At 37.0% G+C, this 21,449-nt stretch overlaps 1 protein-coding gene across 13 annotated transcripts in view; it reads left to right on the forward strand.

Moving 5' to 3' along the window:
• Window positions 1–21,449, forward strand: part of STAU2 (staufen double-stranded RNA binding protein 2) — a 341,584-nt gene that overhangs the window by 224,324 nt on the left and 95,811 nt on the right. For 9 of the 13 annotated variants that reach the window (XM_030795237.1, XM_030795231.1, XM_030795239.1 and 6 more), the window contains one exon: window positions 11,079–11,192. The exons of 3 other annotated variants lie outside the window; for them this stretch is intronic. In XM_030795237.1, the coding sequence (XP_030651097.1) occupies window positions 11,079–11,192 (114 nt within the window). Of the gene's footprint in view, window positions 1–8,157; window positions 8,537–11,078; window positions 11,193–21,449 lie in introns of those variants that run through there. One more of the 13 variants, XM_030795233.1, reaches the window with a different exon arrangement.

The following is a 21,449-nucleotide window of genomic DNA, read 5'->3' on the forward strand; positions in this document are numbered from 1 at the left end:
TTGCTACCAGTTTGGATTTGTAGTTTAAGCACCAACTTATTTCTTCTTATCTTTTGCAAATATTGATATTTCTTGGTTTAAGTTTCTTGGTCCCCATTACTGTGATTCTCATGCATAGGCCTATGTTACTATTTTTTTTTTTTCCTCTAAAACTCTGACTTAAGGAGAAAGCTTTTACTCCACTTTTTCCATGAAGCTTTCAATATTACAAGTTTCCAGGCCTTTATACGAGAAATTTTTTCTGCACCCTTTTTCCTTTCCATATCAGAGGTAGACAGTACCACATTGCCCCACTGACTTTGTTTTTCTAATTAAGAGAAAATGTAGTCCCCACAGATTCCCTTCTTTCATTGATTGAAGACTCTTTAAATATAAAATTCCAGCCTGCAAAGAAACACTTAAGTTTATTATCTATTCTTAATAGGCTCTTGGCTACTTTCAAGTCTCCTTAATTCATAGCACTAATGATTTTATTTCGTATTGTAAATGCCCTTAAAAAGGGATTTTAAACTTTCAGAAAAGTAAAAAAAAATAGTACTGACTTTATTGTTACTGGTTATATTACCGTAGTATAATTATCACTACCAGGAAATTTAAAATGATATAATACTCTTAACTAATGTACAGATCTTATTCAAATTTTGCCAGTTTTCCTACTAATGTCCTTTTTCTGGTCCAGAATCCAGTCTAGGATCCACATTGCATTTAGTTGTCAAGTCTCTCAAGTCTCTTCCAATCAAGTATCAGTTCTTCAGTCTTTCACAATCTTAACCCTTTTGAAGAAAATCAATTACTTATTTCGTAAAATGTTCTTGAATTTGAGTTTTCCTGGTGTTTTCAAATGGTTATACTGAGGTTGTGCATTTTTGGTAAGACTATCACAGAAGTGATACTGTGCCCATCTCAGTGCTCTTTATGTGACTCTTTATAACATATTTCCTCTACGTGCTTTTAGAACCACATTAGAAAGTGCTATAGTGTTTACTTCAAATGTCAAATATAGTTTAGAAACTTCAAAAAGAGAAGAGAAACCTGTTGTATTTACCAATATTCATACTCTTTTTCATTTTTGTTCTTCCTGCTTTTATCATTTCCTTACTGTTTCAATAACTTAATTTTAGCCATTGTTTCAGGGTAGGTATGCTGGTGACAAACTGTTTCCTTGTATTTGAGAATGTTTTGGGTTTTCCTTTCTTCCTCAAGGATATTTTTTCTGGATATAAAAATCTGGGCTGACAGTTCTTTCAGTACTTGGAAAACGTTATGCCTCTTCCTTCTGGCGTCCGTGGTTTCTGTTGAGAAACTACTGTCATTCTTTTACTTCTGTAGGTCAGGAGTTGTTTCTCTCTCACTTCTTTCAAGATTTTTCTTAGCCTTTAATTTTCAGAAGCTTGATTGTGTGTTGATTTGTTTGTTTTTATCTTGCTGGGGCTTACCCAGCTTCTTAAAGGTGTAGGTTTATCTTTTACCAAAACTGGGTAAATTTTAAGCCATTATTTTTTCGAATTTTTTTCAGTCCCACTCATCTCTTTTCCTTCTGGGACTCTGATGACACAAGTCATCAGATTAGATGTTATGATCTCACAGACCCTTGAAGAACTATTTGTTTTTTTCTCAGTCTGTTTTTTCTCTGTTTTTCAGATTGGGGAGCTTATATTTTTCTATCTTCAAGTTCAGTGGTACTTTCTTCTGTTCTTTCCATTTTGCTATGAAGCCCATCTACTGAGTTACCTTGTATTTCTTTCGTGAGACTATTTTGTAAAATCTGTTTCAAGAGTGTGTATGTAATTGCTTATTGAAACATTTTTATGATGGCTACTTTAAAATACTTGTCAGATAAGTCTATCATCTGTGACATCTTGTTGGCATCTGATGATTGCCTTTTCTCATTCAAGTTGAGATTATTCTGGTTCTTAGTATAAGGGTGATTTTCTACTGAATTTTGGACATTTTGAGTACTGTGTTCCTAAAATTTCTGTTTCAGTAAGCCTCCTCTGACATTGTACCAGTTAGGGAATAGGGGTGCTGCCTTGTTACTGGAAGTTCACATTTTCCACCTAGCCTCTGTTGACATCATCTTGGGAGGAGGGATATTGTTATAGCTGGGTGGTGGTGAAAGTCCTGACCTTCCATCATGCCTGTACTGACACCACCCTGGCAAGGAGGAGTAGGATGCCCCATCATCACCAGATGCAGGTGACTGTCCAGGGATCCAACAGGGATGAAAATCCTAACTCTCCATTTGGCCTTCTCTGTCACAACTTTAGCAAGGAAATTGGGTCACCTCATTACAGTCTGGTGAGGTGAAAGTGTAGGCTTCCAAATTGACTTTTGCTGTTGAGGATGGAGGTGGATCTGCCATTTTTTCCATGGTGTTTCCATGGAGTAGGGCAGTTATTGCCTAAAAGATTTATATGTTGTTATATTATTATTTTTCTGGTCCTTTGGTTAGAAAGAGCAGACTTTCTTAGGGCTTTTTTTTCCCACCTATACCCATTGGCATTCTCAAGTTGCTGGCTTTTCTGGTACCCAGCCCAGGATATGTAAAGCAAAAAGAAAACTTAGGAATTCACCACTGTATTATTCCTTGGGTCCCAAAGACTGACCCCTAGTCAGTCTTCCTCCTTCTCTCCACATTTTGGAATTATGCTTATTTTATATATAACGTCCAGAGCTTTTTGTAGTTAAGCAGGAAAAATAAGAAAAAGTTAATCTATCTAATCTTGTCTGGATGTGGAAATCATAAATGGTCTGTCATCATAAATGTAACTATTTTAAATTCAAATATATATTATATATCTTGAAAATCTGTAATTCCTGAGTAGAAAGCACCATGTTAAAATATTTTTGTAAAAAAAATTAAATGCCGTTATGAATTAAGCCAGCATATAATAAGATTTGTAAGGTCCTGTGTTTGATACCTATTTTTTGAAGTGATATTCAATACAATAGAATTGTAATACATTAGAAATAGTAGAGTTTGCCCCATAGAGAGAAGAGTTTGTATTAGTTTGATGGTATACTGACTGCCTATGTAACCATAATTTTCCTTTAATGTTGAAAATAATTTTTCTTATTAAAAGGTTAATTATTTACAAAGCCCTCTACCATTTAATGTGGCTTCTTTTACATATGTAAATGATGTATATAGGTATGTCAAAACATGGGTGCGCACTGCAAAATAGGGAAGTTCCTTTTCTGGTAGACATGAAACTGTTAAAGAATCACTTAATGTTTTCTTTCGATGGAAATGTAAAACTAAAACAATTGTTTGTGTGTGTGTAAGTGTAATTTATGTCCTCATTAGCTGCCTCCCTAGACCTTCACTGGCATAGTTAACGGAAACTAAAAAGCAAAGAGCAGGCCAGGGGCGGTGGCTCACGCCTGTAATCCTAGCACTTTGGGAGGCCGAGGTGGGCGGATCATGAGGTCAGGAGATCGAGACCATCCTGGCTAAAACGGTGAAACCCCATCTCTACTAAAAATACAAAAAATTAGCCAGGCGTGGTGGTGGGCGCCTGTAGTCCCAGCTACTTGGGAGGCTGAGGCAGGAGAATGGCTTGAACCCGGGAAGTGGAGCTTGCAGTGAGCCGAGATCACACGACTGCACTTCAGCCTGGGCGGCAGAGTGAGACTCCGTCTCAAAAAAAAAAAAAAAAAAAAGCAAAGAGCAAATGTTTAGGATTTTTGTCATGTACATGCTTGTCACTGTACATGCTTGTCACTTACAGTAAGAATGTTATTATCCCCCTAAACAATGCTGACAACACATCTGTTTCATTTGTTAGACAATTTTTATCCGTGGCTTGCACAAAAAAATAAATCTTTATACATTACTGCCAGATTTTGATTATCAAATATAAGCATGTATAAGCATGTAATTTTCAAAGCGTATCTAAAACATAGGATTTTTAAAAGAGAGAAAAGATAATTCCAAGTTGTGTCTCAGTCTGTGTAATATAATTTCATTCATTAATTTATCCATGTCCCTTTAGAGGCATTAATGTAACAAGCATATTGCATTTAGAGTGAAACAGATTATGCATCAACTAAAACACTGGTACATGACCAAGCATGTTAAATGTATGTTCATATTTTTGTTACAAAGGAGTGGATATGGTGTTTGTTGGTTATGGAAAGGATTGGGAAAAAAACTGAAGAGACAGTAACAGATATTATTCTCATTAATATTAGTCTCAATAATTATATATCTTGTCATTTATTTTATTACATTATGAGTGGATGTGTTGTAGTAAGACTATCTGATATTTATTATTAATACTAATCATGAGCTAGCTACAGTTCTATATACTTTTCATGCATAAATTAATTTTATTTATACATTAATTCATTAGTTATAAATAGAACTAACATGTAGATTTGTACTGTTGACTGTAGTTAACTCAAATAAATACAATAATTTACATGTCATCAAGTGATCGAAAAAAGTAGTAGTTAAGAAAGTTTTGAAACCAACTTAATCTACTTATTTAGGTCAATATTTATGAAAGAAAGCTGCTTTGTGCCTTGCCAAGAACATGCTATTTTGTCTTAATAAAGATTTAGGTCTTTATTTGTACAACTTTGTACAACTGAGGTGCAGATGCCACAAGAATCAAGCATGTTTTGAATCTCCTAAGATTTGGTGTTCAACTGTCACTCTTCAGCTCCTTGCTGCCTGTACTCTTCTGTGCAAGGCTTCTGTGCAGTAGCTACAGTGGAATTGCTACCTACTGCTGTGAAGTCAGCTCCACAGTTAATGAATCTGAGGTGTACTAATCAAATATGTTTTCTTAACACAGTGATTGTGCTATGTATCACGTACCTTAATGATCTAACAAGCAACTTTCTTTAAACATAGGTCTTTTTTATACCCTCATTTTTGTTCCATAGGGGGTGGCCATTAAAAACATCTGACAGACAAGCAGTTCACCCAGTTCCCTGCTGAGATTAGTAAAATTAGTAGTCATGGAACATCAAGGACTTTTAGCTCTGCAGGAAGTAGTTTGACTCAACTTATTTTCGGAGCTGGGGGTAGGAAATTTAAATTTTTATTTGGATGGCCCCTCATATTTTCAAAACAGCATGAAAAAAATTCACACACCTAGCGTTTTATGTAGTTTAAGACGTTCATTCATGCATTCAAACAGAAACAGGGTCTCATCACTCTCTGCCCATGCTGGTCTCAAACTCCTGGCCTCAAGCAGTTCTCGCACCTTGGCCTTGTAAAGTGCTGGGATTACGGGTGTGAACCATAGTGCCTTGTCTATTTCTTAAATTCTATGAATATTTGAAGTGATTCTATGAATACTTCCTGATTTTGTCTTCAGGAAAAAGGAAGTCTTTAGACTGGCAAAGTCAATATCAGAATGCAAAAGTATAGTATCTCATCTGGGTTTAGAAGAGTACATATCAAACTAGGAAACTTAGTATACCATCTTAAGTATAGTATCTCATCTGGGTTTATGAGATTACAAATCAAACTAGGAAACTTTTCTTAAAAATTATAGATTTGCAAATTTCAAAGAAAGCCATCTTATTTAATTGATGTATTGAAATTTATAACTCACCTTTCTGTGGAATAGTTTCTGTAAATTCATGAGAAAGAAACAAAATATCAATTTATAGTAGTTGATGGTGTTATAAATCCAGAAGAAGCTCTATGACATTATAAAAATCAAGATTGGTTGCTCACATTTTAGAGTACCAAAGGCAGCAAAATGATGTAATTTACAAATAATAAATCTTAAACTGTTGATAAACCAAACTCTGAAGTATTTTTAAAGAAGTTTATTCTAAGCCAATGAGTGACCATAGCCCAAGGAACAGTCTCAAGAGGTCCTGAGAAAGTGTGCCCTGGGCATTGGAGTTACATTTTAGGGAGACAGGAATTGTAGGTAAAATCAAATCAATACATGGAAGGTGCATATTGGTTCAACCTAAGGAGGCAGAGTATCTTGAAGCTGTGGAAGGGGCTGGGTGGGGAGTGGAGGAGGTGCGTGGCTTACAGGTTGTAGGTGGATTCAAAGATTTTCTGATTGGCAATTGGTTGAAAGTGTTAAGCTTTGTCTAAAGACTTGAAGTCAGTTTAGAAATAAATGCTTAAGATAAAGGGAGTGGTTGTGGAGGTCAAGGTTCTTGTTATATAGATGAAGCCTCATAGGTGACAGCCTTTAGAAAGAATAGATGGTAAATGTCTCTTTTCAGACCTTAAAGTTGCCAGACTCTCATTTTTAAAATTTTTTATATTTTTGAGACAGGGTCTCGCTCTGTCACCGAGGCTGGAGTACAGTGGCGCAGTTATGGCTCACTGCAGCCTCAAACTTCTGGGCACACCACACCTGGCTAATTTTTTTTGTAGAGATGGGGTCTCCCTGTGTTGCCCAGGTTGGTCTCAAACTCCTAGGCTCAAGGGATCCTCCCCTGTTGGCCTCCAAAAGCACTGGGATTACAGGTGTGAGCCACCGTGCTCAGCCCAAGACTCTCATTTAATCTCTTAGACCCAGGAAAGGCCTAAAAAGGGGAGGCTTGGCCACATTAATGGAGTTTCTGTAGAGGTGCACGTTCCCCGCACAAGAGACTGCTTTGCAGGGCCATTTCAAGGTATGTCATATAAATATATATTAGGGTAAAATATTTTAATTTCCTTCAGGGACTGCCATCTGTCATGTTGATGCTATGGTTGAAACTTAGAGTCAGGTTGGAACTTAGAATCTTATTGCCACAAATAACATGTTTCATCAGTCTTATGACCTCTATTTCAATGTTAACGTTGGTTAGTTATGCCTACAATGACTGCGCATATCCAACCTCCCTTTCTGTCATGGCTGGGAATTCAGTTTTTCAGGTTTCTCTGAGGTCCCCTTGACTCAGAGGGGGTCTGTTAAGTTGGTTGCAGGGTCCTTAGGATTTTATTGTTGGTTTTCAAAACATAGGGTGATGCATCTTTTGTAATTTTCTATAATTATCTTTATTCATTTTTCTTTCATCAAAATCAAGGTCCTATGACATTGTGTATTGGAATTTTTCGGGCCACGTTTGTAGAAACGCACTGCTTTGTTCTAGCAGAAAGAGTTTACCCAGTCAGTTCTGAAGATTTGTGTGTTACAGACACAATGAATGGAATTTTGTTGCCCTAATTATTTTAATATAGTGTTCTAAGATTCCTGGTTCCTGCAAATGCTTTGAATCATAAGAAGCATTTTTAGACTTAGAAGAGTGAATTTCAAAATGTCATTTACATATTTTTTTAATTCACGGTTTCATGAGCACTGATATTTTTATTTCCAGGAAGAAAATATGTACCTGAAGAAAGCCATATTTAACTTGTCTTTATGAGTCATTGGTTGAGTATGTAAAATGTGACTTTTTCTTAAGGTCTTTTATCAGCATATTATTACGTTTAATTTGAAATTGGGTCCTTAAGCAAGAGTTTCATGTTTTTTCCCACATATTTTTATCTGGTTTACTGAGCAGTCTCAATGCAGTGGGGATATAACACAGAATGATTTTATATTTCTCCAGTCACCCCCTTCCTCCGTGCCTTGCCACATCTCCCATTCATGTTCCTTTGTGATATCTTTGGCAAATTCCATAGTTTTCTGGCTAGCTTTTAGTTTTTAAAAATCTAACGCGTCAGTGTAAAACTCCAAGTTCATATCCTTCCATTGCAAGCCATTCATTTTGGCTCCAGAGAGTTAGAGGAGGGAGAGTGTACATTGATCTCTTTCACTCCTCATCTCACTCAAGCATATGTATTTGTGGTTGGTGGGATCGGAGCTTAACCTGGCTCTGAGACACCTTCCTGCACACTTTACGTCTATTTCATGGCTTTACTGCTCTGGAGGGTTAGAAGGTGACTAGGGTAGAGGAAGCTGCTACTCGTCCTGGTTTCCTCTACTCCTGGTGGCCTCCATTGTGCTTTTCCATGTACACCATGTCCATGTGTCTTGAGTCAGTGGCCCCCTCTGGCCCTGAGGGACAGCCACGTTTTCTTTGGGCTTTACCAGTGGTTTGTGCTCTGACCTCCTCTGTTGGTGAGTGTTACTTTGGCTGGCCTGAGTAGCCCCTTGGCTTCTGCTGGGATTCTCTCATGCTCTTCAAGGGCCATGGAGTTAGGAAGTGATCATATCTTCCTTTATCTTTTTGTTTTTTCAGGTACACTACCTACCTAGGACTCCTTCAATAAGTTCTCAGATACCTCCAAGCCCAATTTCTGTATTTTCATATGCTTCTAAACTGCCAGGGACATACAGCAAACTCGGTCAAAATTTCTATTCAAAAAGGGCCTACAGTTTCGGTTCTCAGCAAGCCTCCCACCAGGGAGTGAAATGTCAGCCTCCCATTCATGCAGGTATTCCCACTCTCTATCAGCTATTCTCTTAGAGCTACCCACTAGCTGGAAATACTGTATTTCTCATCAGGCTGACAATCCAGATGATACACCACCACCCCATCCTTTGTTCCTTTGTGTGTTCTTTGCGATTGGGCCAGTTGTACTGACTTTTACAAGGGGGTTCAGGAGAAAGCCTAGCCCTAAATGTTGGCAGCTCTCTAGAGCTTCTTTTGGTTTTGGCCATGAGTCTTGGTGTCAATTCTAGGCCAATAGGAGAAAGTCTCACTGAGATTAGGTTCTTTTGTGAGTGATAAAAAGCCCAGTGGCTTAAACAATATAGAGATTTTTTTTTGTCACTTAAAGGTCCATAAGCTTGCAGGCTACAGCTGGCATGATGGTTCTGTTCCATGAAGTCCTCATGGACCCAGGTCCCTTCCAACTCACTACTCTCATCTAGGTTTTGGCCTTTGTCCTCATGGTCAAGATGATAATATCTATACTCCAAAGAGCAGATTGGCAAAATGGGTAAAAAAGAGCAAAAGGCACGCACTTGAAATCTCTTTTAAAAGTTTTCAGGAAGCTGCCACATAATTCTTTCTTTTATAGTCTACTTAGTCATAGGGCCAGTTGCAAGGGGGCCTGGGAAATATGGTCTTTGTTCTGAGCTTCCAAGTGCCTGGCTAAGAATTACTGTGGAAGAATCTTGGAGGACAGCTAGCAGTCTCTGTCACATCATTGGGTGCTGTGACATCTTTGGAGCTGTGTGCTAACTTGCACCTTTACATTTATCTTTCATATATGAGTTATATATGTAAACACACTAATATTGAATGTCTGTAGGACACAATGTTTTATTAGCACTTGCAGGCTTCACAGTGAATTGTATACAGTTGAGAGAAAAGTTATATCTCTCATTAATGGTATCTGAGTCACTGATGGAAACGAAGTTTAAAGTTTATTTTTTTGACTGCAATTGTCCTATTTTTGTCCTTTCTAGTTTTCATTTCTCTAGGAGAAAGAATAGAGCTACATTAAGTCAGCTGACATAGAAGTGTGTTTACTGTCACTGTATATTTAGGAGATTGTCATGTCTTTCATACAGACTTTCAGTTGGTGTCGAAAGGGTAATTATATTTTATTAAATTTTAAAAGAGCATGTTTTATAATAGCACTATATCAGACATAATAGTTTAACCATGCCATAAATGGTTGTGAACTGTTGCTATTATTTTGGTGTCAGCATTTATTAGCTTTTACATAAACCTGTTATGTGATAAGTTTCATTTTTCCCCTTATACCTACTTGCTGCGTAGTAAACAACACTTCCACATTCTTGAACTCGTATACATTGACTGAGCTTTTAATTTGCTCAGGAAGTGTAGGATGGTGAATTAGAACTGTTGTCAAACCTTTTTCCCCAAGGTTAACTTGGTAAAAATATTTTTTATAACAAAATCTTTATAGTACTTTGGGAATAAGCCTTTTATGTTGACTTGATTTGAGCTCTAAACTACTTTTATAGATTCCCAGGAGGAAGCTTCCCTACCTCCAGGGAAAATGATGGCCATTCTTAACAACCCTACTGGTTTAAAAAAACTTGAATTATTAAGCCATTAGACTAGGGCTCATATTGTAATTTTCAGTCAGATACATATTATACATGATAAAATAAACGTAGGCCATATTCTGCAATAAAAATATATGGACATTATGCAGCAATTAGAATAAAACCCAAGACAAGGAAGTAACTCAGGTATAGAATAAAAACCAAGACAAGGAACTAACTCAGGTATGTGTTTTAATTTTCTTCCTCACAAATTCAAGATTTTCACTTAAGCCTTTATCCTAAATCTGTACACATTTAACAAATTGAGCAAGTTATAGCTAATAAAACCAATTTTCTAGGAACCCTATTTTATTCTATAGGCATATTTTCATTAATTTTATTACAAAAGTGATGCCCTTTTTACTTTATTAGCTTACAATTTTAAAAACCTGGAAGTTTTTGACGGTGGATAAATGGAAGGATGGAAATTTTCTTAATAGGAAGATGGACTCAAACCCTTCCCCCTTCCCCATGTACCCTACCTCTGATGTGGAGTGTCTTACATGTGGCTTTAATAATGGTTAGTTGTATTTAACTAAATGAAAGATAATATTGTGACCACTTTATTTTGGTCTGCACATTACAAATCATTTCAATGTAATTCAATTTGATTATAATGTCACAATTTCAAACAGAACATGATATACTGATATATATTCAACAGTGGTTTTGTAGGGACTATACTGTAGAAATAGAAGAGTGTCAGTACCAATTATGTGGCAGTCACATACACATGGAGTCAAAGAGAGAGAAAATTCAGGTTGACAAAGTAACATTAGAATCAGATGAACTTTGACTTACGCTTATGCTTGAGCGCTTTATGGATCATGTATTATAAAAAGCTGGACTTGAAAGATAGGTATAGTATTTAGTTGTGAATTTTTCTACTAGCTATAATGTAAAAGCAATTTGCATAGCATTTCCTAAACTCCCTTAAATCCTCAAAAAGACTTAAGATGGAATTAATAGATTCAAGTCCTAGATATTGAAGGGGTTCAATAAGGTTTTAAATATTTAAAGTGTGTTCTGTGTAAATTATTTGAATTTTCCTGAAATCTAGACCCTTTGAAAAAGGACCTATTGTATCTTGTCCCCTCTGAAAATGGTGTTCAGTGGATTGCGTGTGTTCTGTTATAGGTTCACTACTGTGATAGACAAAGTGGCAAAGAGTGTGTGACCTGTCTGACATTAGCCCCTGTGCAGATGACTTTCCATGCTATTGGAAGCTCCATTGAAGCCAGCCATGATCAGGTATAATATGCCACTGCCATTTTGCTGTGTTATGGCCCAGCTCGGAAATGGAAGGCCATCAAAATGGAAGCTATGTGCGCACATGCAGCTTTGCTTTCCTTAGTACATTATCCACTAGCACCATCTACTAGACTTGAAAAATCAAAATTGTTTGTGTTGGGAAATTGATACCATAGTAGGTTTAAATTATTTTAGACTTCTTGTTTGCAGTTCCTTATTATTTTAAATATAGAATTATTTTATAAGAAAGAAATAGTTGTCCCACAGGTTATTTTTATCTTTAATAGTTATATATGAGAGGAAGGGTCAACAAAACAATATAGATAACACTGGAGTCTCGCTGTAATATACTCATTTGGTTCTGTTAAAAAGAGTTTTGTATTATAGAACGTACAGTGATGCATCACTTAATGACAAGGATATGTTGTGAGAAATGCATCATCAGGTGATTTTGTTGCTGTGCAAGCATCACAGAATGTACTTACGCAAACCTAAATACTAGAGCCTACCACACACCTAGGCTATGTGGTAAAGCCTCCTGCTCCCAGGCTACAAACGTGTACAGCATGTTCCTTTGCTGAATACCATAGGCAATTGTAATGCAATGGTATCTGTATATTTAAACGTAGAAAATGTACAGTAAAAACATAGTGTTGTAACCTTCTGGGAGCACCATTATATTTGTGGTCTGTTATTGACCAAAATGTCATCATGCAGCACGTGACTGTATACAGAACAACTGTGTAAACTTTCAGAACCATCAACTTAGTCCCATAACTTGGGATATTATTAAAATAAAGTTCCAGTATTGTTTTTACTTTTAAAGGTTTATTTCTGAAATAAAGCTAAAAATCTGAAAAGTGTATTGTTTCTTAATAAATTCCTTTTATTGTTTAGATAGCAGCTTGAGAATACATCCTGTTTACAAGAGAATACATATTTTTCATTAAAATAATCACTTTAATGTCCTAAATCACAGAATTTCTGGCTTGGAGTCAGAGTAAATAGACATACATGTTTTCTGTATGACTAACCAGTTATGCTTTCTAAATTAACCATTCATGTACAGAACAACTATAATCCAGCTTTATATCCGTTTTTCAGTAAATTTGAGGACTTCTAATAGTCTTACTAACTAATCTTCTCTTCTTCTATCTCACTAGTACCTCTTGCTTGGAAAGAATAAATAGTCTATCTTCTCAAACTCATGATTTGTCATTGCCCAACTCAAACAAGACTTTGGAAAACATTCTTAAGGACATACCTTTCTAGTTCACGATGTCTCTGACATTGTTTGTTTCCAATCATTATTCATTCATTGGTGGGGAAGTATTGTGATATTTAGGGAAGATCATGTAATTGGTGGTCAGAAAATCTGAGTTTTAGGAATGAACCATAGTATAGGTTTGCTGCAGCTACCTGGACGGATTCTGTTACTTCCTTGCAACTCTGTTTCCTGGTTATGTTAAATGAAGGCGTTGGGTTATGACTTACAAGATCCACTCCAGTGCTGTTATGATTCTATAACTGATCTTCCTGATCCAGGTTGAATGAGCCCAACCAAAAATAAACAGTTGTAGCATATTAATGTGGAAAGCAGCTTAGAGACCACTCCAGTGCTTCTCAGGGTTTTACGTTGACATATGCCCTAGCTGTAGAAGAGAGTGCAGTAGGAACCTGAGGGGCATGGCCTAAATTAGCTTACAGAAGAGTATTACATTTCCTTGTATGAAGTATAAATTGACTGTGTGCTAGGTGCTAAGGATACATGAGGAGAATGTCAGACATGGTTCTTGCTCTCATGGAGCTTACAGTCTAGCAACTTCACCTTTTTGAATACTGGGCATGTACAGTGTAGCTAACTTTATATCTATCTATGTATCCACTCATGGTAGAGGCAAATGTCAAAAGGAGCATGGGATACCTATCTTGGAAAGGTCTCTTCTAAGGCTGAGCAAAGAAATGAAAGAGCACATCAGTAACCCACACCTCTGAAAAGAGCAACGCACTGTTTACAGAGGTGGCATGTTGCTGTAACGCTGGAGTGAGAGTGCAGACTGGGATCAAATGCAATTTTGCTTTAAACTAGCTTTGGGACCTTGTTTCTTCACCTCTTGGGACTTGGCTTCTTCATATATAAGATAATGAGGCTAGTTCGGGCTTATGCCAAGTTCCTATGCTAAGGTACTCAAAGTTCAGTTTGAGTTCACCCATATGACAGCTTTACAAATTAGAAAACAAAAGGGCCTCTTCCTCAAGGCATTTTACTGCCATCTGACAGAAAATTTTTGTAATAAATCCACAATAACTGCAGTGTGAAGGCACCCCACTGAGGTGTGCAGTGTACACCTGCATGACTGTACATAGTGGTCTCACTATATCTAACTGAATGTCAACTGCACTCAGTGATAAATTAAGACATTTTTATATTAAAGCAAATACAATTTTATAGATGACAAATTTGCATGAAATTTTAAGATAGAAACTTTCAGGAAATGTGTTGATGATGGTCAAATTGGTAGATGAATAAATGACTGGAATAAATGATGGACAGGAATAATCATCTGGTACATCAAACACTATTGCAGTGGCCTAGGATGTGCAAAGTGGGTGGTGTGATCACTGCTCCTGTCTTGTCTTGGATAATTGGGCTCCCTGGGGAAGGGAGACACAAAGTAAATCCCCACTTCACACCCTCTGGCTTTTCTACATTATGTTGCCATTACCTTCTCCCCAACCTAAGGGTCTGTCTAAGCAAAAGGTACTCCTTCACCGTAGCAGCATCAACTTGATCTCATAAGGTGGAAAACTTGGACTACTAAATGCTTTTTCACCCATTAATTTGTAAGTGCTAGTAAACAGGGAAACATTTTAAAGCAAGAAAAATTGTAATCATTTTTTTAAAGTTTATAGTCATAATCTATTTGGCCCAATGCAGTTGACCAAACAGAATTGGTATTCTGAGAAAAAAAGTATATGTGAAATTTGGGAGTGGTCCTTCTTATGAAACTCAGGTTGTTCTTACCTGTGTGGAAAACAAAGGCAAGATATGGAAGAGCTCTCTAGACTTGAGCCTTTATAGCTTATCATCTTATTTTTTAAAAATGTGACTCTAGAAACTTAGTGAAGTGGAAATTGAATACATTACCTGGTGCATTCACTTGCTGTATTAAAGGGTAACAGGACAGAGACTGTTAATTGAAATTTCTCTATCAGAAGTTGATATGGATATGCAAAATGATCAGGGGAAAGATTCAATACCATCTATATGCTGATGATGTCCAAATTTATGGAACTCTTTGTTCCCTGCATCCCCCTACCATGCCTGCTCCTCCCTACCATGCCTGCTCCTACCTCTTCTGTCCTTTCCTCTGTCCCAGTGAATGTTACCATCATTACCTTGTTGCTCAGACCATCCTTGGAGCTTTCCTTGAACCCCTAGTCCCCCTCACATGCTACACCTTGTCCCAGCATCTCTTCCTCTAAATTATGTCTCTGACCTGACTGCTTCTCACCACCTCCAATTTTACCATTCTAGTTTAAGTCACTATCATTTTTAACCCAGATGACTGCAGCAGCCTCTAAATTAGCCTCATTTTTTCTACCTTTGTTCCACTCTCTTCTTTCTTTCACATATTATTTTGAGACAGAGTTTTGCTCTGTCACCCAGGCTGGAGTGCAGTGGCACAATCACAACTCACTGTAGCCTCAGCCTCCTGGGCTCAGGCAATCCTCCCACCTCAGCCTCCCAACGTGCCGGGATTATAGGTGTGAAAAATTAATCTGATTACCTTACTCAACTACACAAAACCTTCCAATGGCTTCCCATCACACCTCCTATAAAATGCAAAAAATTTAGCCATGGCACACAAACTCCTATATGATTTGGCCCCCTCCACTTCTCCAACTTCAATTCCTACCACTTTCCAGTTCATCAGTTGTGTCCCAGGCTCACTGGCCTTATTGTCAGTTACATGATGGTTGGTGAAAGAAACCATTCGAAAGGCTACATACTATGGATTCCATTTATATGACATTCTGGAAAAATCAAAATTATAGGGATAGAAAACAGATGAGTGGTTGCAGGGGCTAGGGGTATGGAGAGGGATTAACTACAAAGTATCATGAGGGAATTTTGGGAGGTAATGGAAATGTGTTACATCTTAATTGTGGTGGTAGAAGCATGACTGCATTTGTCGAAGTCACTGAACTACACTCTAAAAAGGGTAAATTTTACTGTATATAGATAATACTAGATTAAGCCTAATGTTAAAAAAAACAGCCAGATTCATTGGTTTATCACCTACTCATGCAGTCCTGATTCTGAGGAAATGTGGATGCCGTCCTCTTGCCTCTCCTGTGCTCTCTTGGTGTGTTGGCTCCACCTTGGAATGCACTAAATTTAACCCATAGCCTGGTTTCGAGCTTCTCCAAATGCCAGTGATTAGTTAAGGCCTGCTTCAGACTTTTCTTTTTTTTTTTGGAGACGAAGTCTTGCTCTGTCACCCAGGCTAGAGTGCAGTGGCGCAATTTTGGCTCACTGCAACCTCCACTTCCCGGGTTCTAGTGATTCTCCTGCCTCGGCCTCCTGAGTAGCTGGGATTACAGGTGCACGCCACCACACCTAGCTAATTTTTGTATTTTTAGTAGAAACGGGGTTTCACCATGTTGGGCAGACTGGTCTCGAACTCCAGACCTCATGATCCGTGCGCCTCAGCCTCCCAAAATGCTGGGATTACAGGCGTGAGCCACTGCACCTGGCCCAGACTTCTTAAAGTAATTATCAGTCTACAAAAAGTAGTCTAAGCCCACTCCTGTCTGGCTTTAGGGAAGACGTCTGTAGGCCGGAGTTTCCCGTCCTGAAACCCTGAATTCTCATCCAGACAGTAGGCAGTCATTCTGGCTGGGTTTGCCTGGAGGTCCTCGTGGTGTCTTGGAGAGAATGTTTTGACATTCTCATGTTTACCTTATTCATCACAACAAATATGATATTAGAAATTCACACTCAAATTAGTTTAATTGTCCAGAACAAAAACATAGCTTAAATCTTCAGATACAGATTTCTCAGCAAACATGAGCTGTGAACAACTGTGTGTAGGAATACTCCTTTAGACACTAGTGCATACAAAGGTCACTGATTTACAGTCTTAGTCCTTGCTGAGCCAATTGTCTTATGAAATTTCGAACTTGCCAGTCATTTATTTTTTAAGATTGAGCTGGTGAGGGTTTTGCTCAATATTCTTCAGCATATCCTATTTGGAAGTTGGTTGTATTGGTTAGTGTATGTTACTAAAAGCAGCATACTTAGTGATAGTTCAGGAGGGTTTTGTAATCTCCTAGCTTGATATAACTCACTAAGTATTATTCTTGACTCTGTCATGACACCCATTCTACATGTTTCCTCATCACTTTTAGATGTTACTAAGTATCTTTTCCTGTCTCCTTTAATTACATTAGTTACCTTCTAATTACAGCCCCAAAGGCATAAACTTCCTTCCCTATCTTTGTTTTCTTTTTATTCATCTTCATTCTGATTGCATTATCAATATCACCAAATCCCACAAAGATTGGGTAAGTAGATGTAGCTTAGTAAAAACACTATAGCTTCTAATTTCTAGTTGATAGTTTTATTGCTGCCTACCTTATTGTGTTGAGGTTAGATCTTGAACTTACTTGCTTCATATACATGAAAGAATGAATTAGTAAATCAACCACCTAACCAAGCATTAACTAGCCAATGAAGTTTAACATATGTATATTAGTATTTACTGTAATCTGACTTCTAGTCAACAAAAGCAAGATTACCACATAGAGTAAATGACTGCATATTTCATACATTACAAATGCTCTTCAACCCATCTAAATTGAAAATATTATACGTTGAAAATGCATTTAATGCACCTAACCTACTGAACATCATAGTTTAGCCTAGCCTACCTCATTAGTTGTTTTTCCTCATGATCAAGTGGCTGACTGGAAGGTACAGTTTGCTGCTGCCACCCAGCATCTTAAGAGAGTACGGTATATTACTAGCCCAGGAGAAGGTCAAAATTGGAAATACAGTTCCTTCTGAATGTGTATCACCATTTTAAAGTCAAAAAATCATAAGTTGAATCATTTTAAGTTGGGAACCATTTTATTTTGAATAAAAATCCAATTCTACAAGAGAAAATAAGCAAGAACCAAATCTATATGTAGTATGTTTACCATATACATACATATACATATGTGCTAGGCTCTCCATACATTATTTTGCTTAATTCTCAGAATAATGAGGTATAAACTCTAGCAGTTGTATATTTGCTAAAATCACCTTTAAGGGTTTATGTCCAGATTAGTAAAATTAAGCTGAATTGTTTCCAATGTTGTATGCTTTGACTAGGATTCAAGTCAGGCCTCCTAATGAAAGGACATTCATGAAGTGTAACAATTTCCAAATCTAATGAGTATTCTATTTTTGATTAAGTTCTGCTTGTAGGTTATTCTCTGATTAATTAAAATTCTCCTCGCCTGAGTCATTAGGCTGTAATGTCTTACAGCTAATCGTATTTTAGAACTAAGAAAGGGAAAGCCTTCCCACATATTACCCCAATATACATTATCACAACAATAATATATTGATTGTAGACTATGTACAGAACTTTTGCAGTACGAGATGGTCTTAAGTGATAGTATCTGTATTCCCTTGCCCTTGAGGTAATTACGGTCTAATGGAGTGTATCAGCCAGGATGCTTTTGGCTATAAGTAACAGAAAACCTGACTCATATTGGCTTAAATAATAACGAACCTCATTATCTCACATAACAGGAAGTTCAAAGGAAGGGTGAGCTCCAGGGTTGGTTGATAAAGCAGCTCAATGATGTCAGCAAGGACTCAGGTTATTCCCATTTCTTAGCTCTGCCATCCTCCACTTCATCCTCTGACTCAGAAAGATAGCCACAGGAGTTCTCTGTGTTGTGTACAGTGTAACCACGTCCAGAAGGAGAGAGCTGATCTTCTTGTGTCCTGGGCAAAGACATCTGTACCAGGGACCCCTCCAGCTATCTTTCCCTCAATTTATAAGCCGGGGGTGGGTTGGTCATATGCCCATTTCTACACCAGTTGCTGGCAGGAGAAGTAACCGCTTCTGGTTTAAATGCTTGGGGTGAAGTAGTTGTTGAGGAATCAACCACAAGGACTACTACATAAGGGATCAAGTGTCACATACGTAATTGTAAATTTTCTAATAGCCGCATTTTTAAAAGTCAAACAGTTAAAATTAATTGTAATAATACATTTTATTTAACCCAATATATCTAAAATATCACCTCAACATATCAACTTTTAAGATTATTGAGATACTATTCTTTGATACTTGAAATCTGGTATGTATTTTATTCTTATAATACATCTGATTTAAAACTATTACATTTCAGGTGCTCAGTAGCCACATGGGTGTTGGATGCACAAGTCTACAGGATGAAATTTCAGGAGACTGTGATTTGGTTCTTTGCCTATGTCTCCGATCTCATCTTTTACCATTCACCCTGTACTTAACTTGTACCCACGCTTTATGCTCTAGCAGTCCTGAGTTACCACATTTCATGCTCTTATATCTGTATCTTTGCATGTGTGTTCCCTCTGTCTGGCCCATTCTCTCGTTGCTCATAGGGGAATTTTAATTGTTCTGTCAGATTCAACCAAGATGTCACTCCAGTCAATAGCTTCCCCAAACCAAGAGAGAGTTAAAACTCTGCTTCCTTTGTGCCTTATCTGTACTTTGTACATTATCCCATTGTTAAACTTATCAAACTGTCTCCCAAGATCTCTTCATGTTGGTCTACCCCACTGGGCAGTTATCTCCTTGAGATACAGGGCAGAGTTTTGCTCACCTCAGTATTCCCAGTGTTTATGCTCTTGCACTTACGAGGCACTTGATATATGTTTATAGGATGGGATTAAATTGAATTTCTAAGAAAATTAGAATGACTTAGGTTTGGTAGAATTCATTTGGTAAAATTAGTGAGAGAAATAGAATGTTTGGCCTAGTAAGCTTTTTCTAGTGGTGGCCCTATAAGGACATTTTTTTGTGAAAGAATCCCAGAGCTTGATCTTGGTGTATGCACATGCTGTAAATACATGTAATTGGCCTTAGGAATCCATTATATATCTCCATTAGTTCTTTTCTCTGTTTGTAACTTTTCGTTGTTCTAACGTATTATGCATATGAGTACATTTTTCATGGTGTCCTAAATTACTTTCTTCAAGTACCAGGGGCAGCCTCCTTATTAGTATACAAGTCACTATTCACTGAATAATGTCATTCATGACTGCATTCCTCAGAATCTAAAGCGACATCATAGGTTTGAGCAAGAATTTACCAAGACGAAGTTTTTTATTAATATAAAAGACATACTTAAGTGACATTGCATAATAACAGATTCCATGTCATCATCCTAGGGGTCACTGCAGTGGGTCCTGGCATTCTTTGTTTGAGATAGATTCAGTGCAGGTTTTGAGCTTCAGTGGCTTTGCTTGCTCTGTACATCAGCAGCGCCGAGTGCTGTGGGGTGTGGAAAGATTGGGTATAATCACTGCCACTGGCAACTTCCAGGAGGTCCTGGAGCTGCCAAAATTCAAAATATAACTTGATTTTTGTTTACTTTTTATGAATTAGAGTGCTAAGACATATATATTAAAAATGAACATCAACTTTAATGTTTGCTTTGGTAAAGTGCTTTCGTATTTGTTGATTTTTTTTTTTTATATTTCAAAATGTGTCCTCCCTCCGAAACTTGTCCCTTGATTTTAGAACTAAAATGTCTTCTGCTGACATTTAACTTTATTATATACAATTTTCATTTTATGCAAATTATATCTTATAGTTAAGGAATTTAATCATATCTTAAAAAAAAAATTACAGCAGGAAAAGTCACCAGGAGCTTCTCACCACAGGATAGATATTATTCTATCTAAATAATAGACTAAAAATAGATAGACTCTGGACAAAAACAAGAGTCAGTAAACTATGGCCTGTGAGTCAGATTCAGCCCACCACCTGAACTAAGAATGGCTTTTACATTTTGAAATGGCTGAAAAATATCACAAGAAAAATAGTATTTCATGACGTGAAAATTATATGGAATTTGAATTTTAGTGCCTGTAAATACAGCTTTACTGGGACACAACCACAACCATTATTTTGGTATTGCCTATGGCCACTTTCACACTATGATGACAGATATGAGTAGTTATGACAGAGACCTTATTGCCTGCAAGTCCTAAAATATTTACTATCTGTCTTTTTACAGGAAAAGTTTGCTAGTTCAATCCTAGGATTAGAAGGAAGAAGCCTTAAAAATTCCTTCTGAATTTTGTATCAAATATTGCCTTAAACATGGTTATTCAGAGTCCATTCTCTTTTGGAAAGAAGCCAGTTTTCTGGAAATATTGCCTATTTTATAGCACAATTAGACTTGACTGTGAATTTTGAATTTATTTACTCTGCAGTGGAAACCAATTTTATTTTCTGAAGGAATAATAAATGAGTCTGTCTTCATCAGTATTTATCAGAGCGTTAAAAGAAAGTTTGCCTATGGCAAAGGTTACTTTTCTCTCCTTGCTGAAATTCCATTTAGAAACACTTCTGAGCTGAACTTTTTTTTTAAGTAATAAAGAATATTCTGCTATTTCCATAGTGATCTTTCACTTTTTTCATTTCAGATGTGTAAGCAGTTTCCAGAACCAACAGTGAGTTATAGGGGAAGCTAGTGGGAAGATTGAATATTGTGTATTTTATAACTGACTTATAATTTCATATATGCTTAGAACAGCATAACCACATTTCTGAGAGGTTGCATATATCCAGTGATATTGTGCACACAAGTGACTTATTAATTTGAGCTATAAAACAATTTTGGACTAGAGTCAAAACCCACGAACTTACTTACTGCTTTCCTTCTCCCACTTTTTTTTTCCCTGAAATGATGAATAACAGCTATTTTAATCGGCAAAAAGTGTGAAATTTTATAATTTAAAAAACCTAACTTTTCACACTAAAAAAGACTAAAAATGTGGTTATTTAATCTGTACCTCAGTTTATCTGTAGCTTGGTGTTTCATAACAGTTTATCTCTGAAGATAATTTGATGTTCATGATCTCATAGGAGACAAAGTATAAACAGAACCCAAAGTGTTTTCTAGATTTTCTAGTAAGTTTTGTTCAGTTTTGGACCTGCATATATGCTGCTTATCAGTAGTTCCTTCATTTTTATTTTT

Source organism: Nomascus leucogenys, chromosome 16 (assembly GCF_006542625.1).
Source record: "Nomascus leucogenys isolate Asia chromosome 16, Asia_NLE_v1, whole genome shotgun sequence".
Taxonomy (NCBI): Eukaryota; Metazoa; Chordata; class Mammalia; order Primates; family Hylobatidae; genus Nomascus; species Nomascus leucogenys.